Source organism: Triticum aestivum, chromosome 6D (assembly GCF_018294505.1).
Source record: "Triticum aestivum cultivar Chinese Spring chromosome 6D, IWGSC CS RefSeq v2.1, whole genome shotgun sequence".
In the NCBI taxonomy this organism is placed as follows: domain Eukaryota; kingdom Viridiplantae; phylum Streptophyta; class Magnoliopsida; order Poales; family Poaceae; genus Triticum; species Triticum aestivum.
The window spans coordinates 38,095,102-38,102,716 of record NC_057811.1 but is presented as its reverse complement, the minus strand read 5'-3'; the positions used below and the strand labels follow the sequence as shown (position 1 = coordinate 38,102,716).

The following is a 7,615-nucleotide window of genomic DNA, read 5'->3' as shown; positions in this document are numbered from 1 at the left end:
CCCCTAAGCCGGCAACCGATTGTGCAGCCCCAAGTTGCACTCCTGCTCTGACTCCGGTGAGCCCCAACCGATTGTGCAAGCATGGTTGTATCTTATGTTTTTTTTAGAATGGTTGTACTATCTCATTTATGGGCCCTCAAGCCGGACTCATGGGCCCATAATCGATCCGAGCCCAGAGCATCTCTCCCTCACTCCCCAGCCAACTTTATAAACCCGTGAATACATCCGGGCAGAGGCAGGCCGCACTCTCTCACTCTCCGACCCCTCGCCAGCGACAGCGAGCAGTGAGCAGCGGGGCGCGTGCGGCGGTCGGTGCGGAGAGCGACGCGACCGACTCCGGCAGGCGCCTCCCGATCACCACCGCCTTCTCCGCGGGCAGCCGCAATGGCGAACAGGGGAGGGAAGGGGTCGTACCCCCCGTCCAAGTCAGGTGATCCCCTTTCGTTTTATCCCCCCTTTCCCCGTACTTTTTTTGCGTCGACGTCTCAACCCTCGACCAACGCGACCTTCACCGGATATAACCCGGGGGGTGCCGGGCTCTTCGGCGTCTGTCGGGTAGGATCCGATGCGGATGGCTACGGATTAGGGTTTGCAGAACGCCGAGGGTTTTGTTGTGACGAATGATACTGGTGCCCCGGCGGGTGGGCATCTAAAGGATATGGATTTTGGCTATTGGAGAAGGTTTAGATCCAATCTGATCGGTGCGAGGGCTTGTGATTCGGTTGTTTATGTGGTTCTGATCGGATTTTGTTATGGGTGTGTGATGTATCCACGGCGAAACATAACTGTTTGTTCAGGGCTTCTTTCGACTGTAGGACTTTTGGAGGGTTCCAGTCCTTCAGAATTTTCTAACTAGCACAAGCCCTTTGGATTGTGGAATTGGATTGGATTATCTGTTTACGCGCGCTTATAGAAATACATCTGGCTACTATTTGTTACCAAATTGATCTCAACAACTTTGCTACTGGTTGTGTCACACTCATATGTGGGTGGGTTCTTATAATTTGGTCTCTCAAGGAAAACCGGAAAAGTAGATAATTGAGTTGATCGTGACACGGCTTGCTCAAAATGACAATGCATCAAACGTTGCTGGGCATTGTGGAATCACTAGCAGCCTATTAGGTTTTGGGTCTGTTTGCCTGTGAATAAGGTAACACTAAATGGAACATTTGTGTTTATGGACAAGTGCAATGGCTAAATTTAGCGATTCCTATGGGTTTTAGTCTAAAGAATGGTCCTTCCCTTCAACAAGAGAGTATATTTGGTTGGTGACTGATTTTGCCACACTACTTCTGCCACACTTGCCTTAGCTCTGGTGCTCAAATTCTTAGCCTCACTTTCAATTGCCCGAGGGAATTTCACACACTTTTTGTGTGTATGACATGTGGACTTATTTTGAACAAAACAATCTTGCCTTAGGTGTGGCTAGAACCAAACACCCACCTAACTTGGTCAAAGTTGCCTAACTTGATACTTGGCAAAGTGTGGCAAGGTGTGGCTGGGAACAAAGCAGCCCCGTAGTTAAACCAACCTTCACTATTTTGGTAAAGGAAAATCCTTGGATCAAATGTAGAACTAAACTAGAAACTGAGATATATACCTATTCTGAAATATCACGTGTGTGATATGCTCGTGGTTCTGTGATAGTTAGCGTTTTTTCTACCCGTGTCAGAACGTCTTACGACATGCCGTAAATTCTCTCTCAAGAATATACTACTTTGGAGAGCATGATGATTTATCCCTTGCATATTTGAAGTGGTCCGAGCACTACTCACTTGGCCAACGTATGATTGGCTTTAACTTCTTTTACGGGGTAAGGGCTGATGAGTCTTTGTGCCACACTAATATGCTTGGATGTTTACTAGCAATAGGTTATCTATTTCGCAGCATCTTAGAAACACGCACTACAACCTTGTTGTCTTGTTGAAATGCGTGGAATGGAGTGATACATGCATCAAGGCATATTGTACTGGGTATTTTTGGAATTAATTTAAAATAGCAATATTTAGCAGCACTATCACCAAAGAACTAGCCATGGGCATGGGTGCGTGGAAGTTAGCTATTCACGTGGCAGAGCCATGACTTGGTTTCGAGATCTTGTGGGTTTCAAGTCTAGTGTACCGCAACTTGTTTGGAACTGAGAGGCTTTAAGTCAAAATAAAGTGAAATTGCGGGGCACAACAGCAACAGGACAACCACCGCCTATATCTTGAGTTATTGACCTCCATTTCCGCTTCATCCCACCTCCAACTTTCCTCCTCTTCTCCTCTTCTCCAGATCTACTCCACCGCCGCCTCCCATGGCGTCTCCAGCCAGAAACCTTAACCCTAATCCGAACACTAACAACCCCGATCGTCCCTTCGACATGGGTATTCTCTTCGGGTCGCCTCCTAACCCGGCGCCTACCGCCGCGCCCATGTTCCCTGCCGCTGCCGTTCGGCTACTCCCACCCCTCGGTCACCTCTCCCTTTCACGGCGTCCCCTACCTCCACCACATGCTGGATCTTCACCCCCCTATGCCCCGCCCAGCCATCTCCTTTCCCGTTCCAAACTTAAATGGAAACCCTAGCGCCGCCTTGGGTGGCGGCTACCTTCTCTACCCGCAGCATCTCCGATACCTCATACCCTGCTCAGTCAACTCCTACATGCGTAACCTGAACCTGAGTGTTAACCTCAGAGCCGCCTTGAGCCGCCTGCAGGATCGCCAATCTCCCATGGCCAGCTCAGGCAACTACATCCACACACTGAACCCAAACACAAACCTGAACCTGAGCGCCAACCCCAGCGCCGCCTCGCACGGCCACTACCTTCAGAACATGCAGGATATTCGACAGCCCATGTCCCGCCCAGTAATATCCTCTGCCATGCCAAACCAGAGCGACAACCCCCGCACCGCCTCAGGTGCCAAACCCGAACATAATAAAGGTATTTATGTCTGACATGGAAGTTTTTTAATCTAAGATTTTTATGGTACGTTTTGTTGTTGTTCAGTTTTGTGATCCTGCTATATGATGATTGATGATTTTACAGCTTTATCAAAATGAATGCTGTGTCAGTTGAGCTTTCGAAGGCAAGTTTAGAGTTTGACAGATTTCTTAACTGATTTATTCTGACAGGAGCACCGAACGGAAGGCAGATGGTTCTGATTTCTGATGATTCTGATTCTGATTCTGATTCTGATTCTGATGGTAATAATATTGCCCAATCTCGTCATTAAACATTTTCCAGGCAACAGTTTATTTAAATCTAGTTTTACTGCACTTATCACAGCTCTGCTCCATGAGAAAATCCTTTGGTATTTGCTTTTGTTATAAGAATATCACTTGTGTCTGCTAGCACGTTACGAGCTATCTGTCTGACATGATCAGCATCCATTGTGTTTTATTTGTCACTGTCAGAAAATTTCATTTGTACGGTTGTACCCTGCTACCCTAGGGCTTAGGCCATCTTTAGCAGGAAGGGGGTAAACTTTTATGTTTGAAAACATGAAATGATACTTTTTTGTTCCAGTAAAGAATCATTTGACTAGAAGAGTCTCACAACCTTCTACGCTCGCCAAATACTTATCTTGGCAGCCTTCATAGGATTGATCAAATACTACAGAAAAAATGTCGGAAGAGAATTATATACCTTGTTTGTGGTTCCCCTTTGGTTTTATTTGCAGATGATTTGTTGACAATTTGTTCATAGTTGATGTTATTTACCATTACACTGAGTGTGAAAGGACACTTCATATCGTTTGTAGTTGAAGACAAGACACTGTTGTTTTGTTTCACCAATTTATGGCTGTGCATAACAAAATGGTAATCATTGAGCTGCTTACATTGTAACTGTTGCAGTATTTGATAGGGCAGGATATCTGATCACAGTACATAAATAAGCACTAAAATTTACTGTATTGTTGAATGAAACTGAATAAGTCAATGTGAATAATATATTGATATATAGTTGAAAATATACAATAACCTCATATATCACTGCCTGTATTTAGATTTTTTCGAAGAAGAGGCTCCCCCCACACACTCCAAGTCAAATGGGAAAGCTTCATCTGATAGCCTAAAAACTGGTGGAAAGGCTTCATCCTTTTCTAATGGTATGTATGCATCATTTTGTACTTTTGCTATACATTGCTGATAAAACTAAAAGTTCTAGTTATACAATCGACTGCCTTTCTGTGTCTTGCATATCTTTCTTTCATGTATTATGTTCTCATAGGAGAAGGTAGCAAAGGAGGGAAGGCATTTAGTGCTGGGAAGGGTGGGAAGGGCTCCGCATCAAATGCAAAGCCTGCAATGTCTGATGCAGAACTAAAGCTTCAGCTTGGTCAGTTCCTTCCATTGAAATATCCTCTATTTTCTAGAAGCTTTTTTTATCATAGTAACCTTAATAGTAGTTGAAGTTCGGTAGTTTATGGAATTTCAGTAGGCTCTTTACTTGAGAAGTTCTGTATAATGAGATTGTTAGTTTTACATCATTTGAAACGGGCAAACATCTTATATTATGATTTTCAAACGTCCCTTCTGTCTAAATGAAAAATAGGCAAGCTGATTCCCGCATAACAATTGGTTGCAGATATGTCTCCAAATTCTATATTGTTAACGAACTGTGAAGCAGCAGAAATGTTGCAGAAAATTCAGGGACATATGGCTATCTTATCAGAGGATCCGAAGATAAAAATTCCCGAGTAAGGAACATCTGTTGTTTTAATTCTGTTATGTTCCGCTAATAATTGTTTATGTGGTGTTCTAGTCTGTTAGCTTGTGTGCCTTCATGTTTACTCTTTTCTTCTTGCACCGGCAGGTCGTTTGACAAGGCCTTTCAATATGCAAAAGAAGGAAATCACTTCACCTCCGCGAAGTTGGTGAAAGAAATCCTGGAGTATCCTTTGTTTTGATTAAGAACTAGTATTGGAGATTGCATGTGGTTGCGCAGTTAAATTGTTTCGCCAAGCAACCACTTTGTAGTTAATTTCCTTGACTCGTAGCTGCAGACCCCTTAAAGACTATGGTGTTAATGATGGCGAGGTTCGTAACCCTTCTTTTCCTCTCAGCTTCTTGTATCTCATTTCCCTCATCTCAACATGAAATGGCTTGTTATACGTGTAACAGATATGCATGATTGCGAACATTGGGCCTGAGACCATTGAAGAGGTTTATGCACTCATACCGTCTCTCAAGGTCAGTGTCTTTTGCTGACATTTGGGATATATGCCATTTTACATATTACCAGGAACAGGAACTCAGTCCTGCAAAATCCAAATTTCTTTGCACAGGCCACTAGGTCGATCAATGAAGGCAAGATCGCAGAGGCCCTTACCGCCCTCGCTAACATAAAAGCCTCCAAGTGAACCTGAGCTACACAGGTAATCCGGGGGCAAATCTTTGAACCACACCTCTTCCTGATCTCTCGCCTTTCTTAATGATCTAAATTTCTAAATGGGTCTTAATCTTAAACATATATGCAGCTGATCAGGCAATGAAGAATCCGCAACGGGTGTCTCTCTGGTGTATGGATGTTAACCGAAATTCTTTTGAGGGCCGAAATCAAGTTGTGTGTATGTGGAAACCGTACTATGCACCCGTGTGCCAGCTCTAGGTCTGGATGGTTGAACTTTGACTTTTGGAAACTAGACGCAGGTTTAGCTAGAGTGGTTGAAGTGATGTACTCTGGATTGCCAATTGATACCCGATTGTCTGGCTCGCCTGAGCGATGAAAACTGTTGTTGTGGCCTGTGTGTTTATGCATCTCTGCTTGTCTGTTTACTTTTCTGTGAGTCGTATTCTTCTGGGTGCAGATTTTTACTTCTATAGTAATTTGGGAAGTAATATATTTCGTAGAGCTGTTCGAAAAGGATTTTGTTTTCTGTAGACGGCAGCTCTGGTAGGGCAGGTTGAATTTGTAAGTTCAGCCGTTTTAGCTAGAACGATTAGCAATCCAACATAAAATCTACTTTATTTGAATGTGTGGTTTCAGCAGTTTTGGGGCTGCTTCCATTCAAAAGAATCTAACAGGAAATATTGAGGATTTATAGATCCTTGGATCATCTCTAGCAGATCCGGTAAAGCCGTGTCCTGCAAATTCGTTTACGGTAGACTTTTTTTTTCTGCGGTACTGTGAGGCCCTGCAAGCTCCCAGGGTATTCCTTTTGCGATAGATGCAGCCACAACTTGCCCAAGCAGTGCTACATGAAATTCATTTTGCAAATCAACTAGGTTGTCAGAAACTGGTCATCCGAGGTTATTCCTTTTGCGATAGATGCAGACAGTATGACTGTGCAGGAGTTGTTTGTTTACATATTGTCCAAAGGAAGCAAATCGGGTGGCGCATACATTTGCCCATGAATGTAATTTAGATAGTTGTGTTTGGGTGCATGACCTCCCTAGTTTTTTTGTCGTTGTTGGTGGACAATGTAAGTGCGGCTTAAATTAATAAAGTAAGCCATGATGTAAATAAAAGGTGACTGAATCCTAAGGCCAACTCCAACCCGATGGCCTATTCGTTCATCCGCATCCGTTTGAGTCCAAGTGGGCAGAAAACACGACTCAACGCAGCGATGCAAACGAGGACGGATGTCAAGTAGCGGACGCCCACATTGTCCTCCCCATGTCCTCCCTTGGCCTGCCCATCTGTGGCACAACGGTAATTCTTCCCCCTCCCCATCCCCATCCACACACCACCCCGGCCTCGTCGCCCTCGCCACCACCCCAATTCCAACCGCTTCGCCACTACCCCAGGCCCCACCGCCCATCCACCAACGGCCTTACCGCCATATTTGCCGGCGTTTTGCAGCCACTCCTCGCCACCGTTGGGAACACTACAAGGCACACCTACCCAAGGTGTCCGCACTACCTGCCTCCACGGTCATTGCCGGAGGGCGCGTGCTTCGACATGCCTATTGTTAGTATGGGCAGAGGGCGTTGCCTTAAACCGGGCGCGATTTGATCACAACCGCCTTTGTCGTCGTCCACAATTGTTCGGGCGTTTGCCCGCAAGGTACCATGGTGGGCAGCTCGGATGATATTGTTTTTACAACAGCTTCATATGTTCATCAAACGATTCATCGTCCAACGATGAGGATTTTGTGGTTGCTACTTTGGTCGTCAATGAGCACATTGCTAGTCAGCGACCTAGGTTTAGGGGATCGATCTCGAGCCATTCTCCGGGGTTGGATCGTAACAGAGAGAGCGTCCATTGCGTACTCTACAACGATTATTTCAATTTCATTGACACACTATTCCCTCCCAAGCTTCCGAATGGCGAGACGTATGTTCAATCGTATTCGGGAGGGAGTGGTGGCATATGATGATTACTTCAAATGCAAGCATGATGCCCTTGAAAAGGTTGGCTTCTCCTCTTATCAGAAATGTACTGCAACTATTCAGATGCTTGCATACAAAATTCTCAATGATCTTGTGGCTGAGTATGTCCACATGAGTGAGATCACATGCCTAGCGTGTTGTATAAGTTCTGAAAAGTTGTGGTTGCAGTGTTTGGCCCGGAATACTTGAGAGAACCAAATGTTGTGGATACAACCCGGTAGTTGGCGATCAATGAATCTAGAGGCTTTCTGAGAATGCTTAGAGCATAGATTGTATGCACTATGCATGGAAGAACT

At 44.9% G+C, this 7,615-nt stretch overlaps 1 protein-coding gene across 2 annotated transcripts; it reads left to right on the top strand.

The window, feature by feature from the left end:
• The first annotated feature begins 203 nt into the window (after positions 1 to 203).
• LOC123143340 (DNA-directed RNA polymerases IV and V subunit 4) lies at positions 204 to 5,762 on the top strand. 2 transcript variants are annotated; one of them, XM_044562226.1, is made up of 10 exons: positions 204 to 430; positions 3,117 to 3,188; positions 3,992 to 4,093; positions 4,222 to 4,323; positions 4,573 to 4,684; positions 4,801 to 4,878; positions 4,991 to 5,024; positions 5,109 to 5,177; positions 5,273 to 5,362; positions 5,465 to 5,762. In XM_044562226.1, the coding sequence occupies exons 1-9, from the start codon at positions 385 to 387 to the stop codon at positions 5,345 to 5,347; spliced, it is 690 nt and encodes a 229-aa protein (XP_044418161.1). In that variant the 5' UTR covers positions 204 to 384; the 3' UTR covers positions 5,348 to 5,362; positions 5,465 to 5,762. The 2 variants fall into 2 exon arrangements, with proteins under 2 accessions (XP_044418161.1, XP_044418160.1); XM_044562225.1 differs by having other exon boundaries at positions 4,216 to 4,323.
• Positions 5,763 to 7,615: the final 1,853 nt, after the last annotated feature.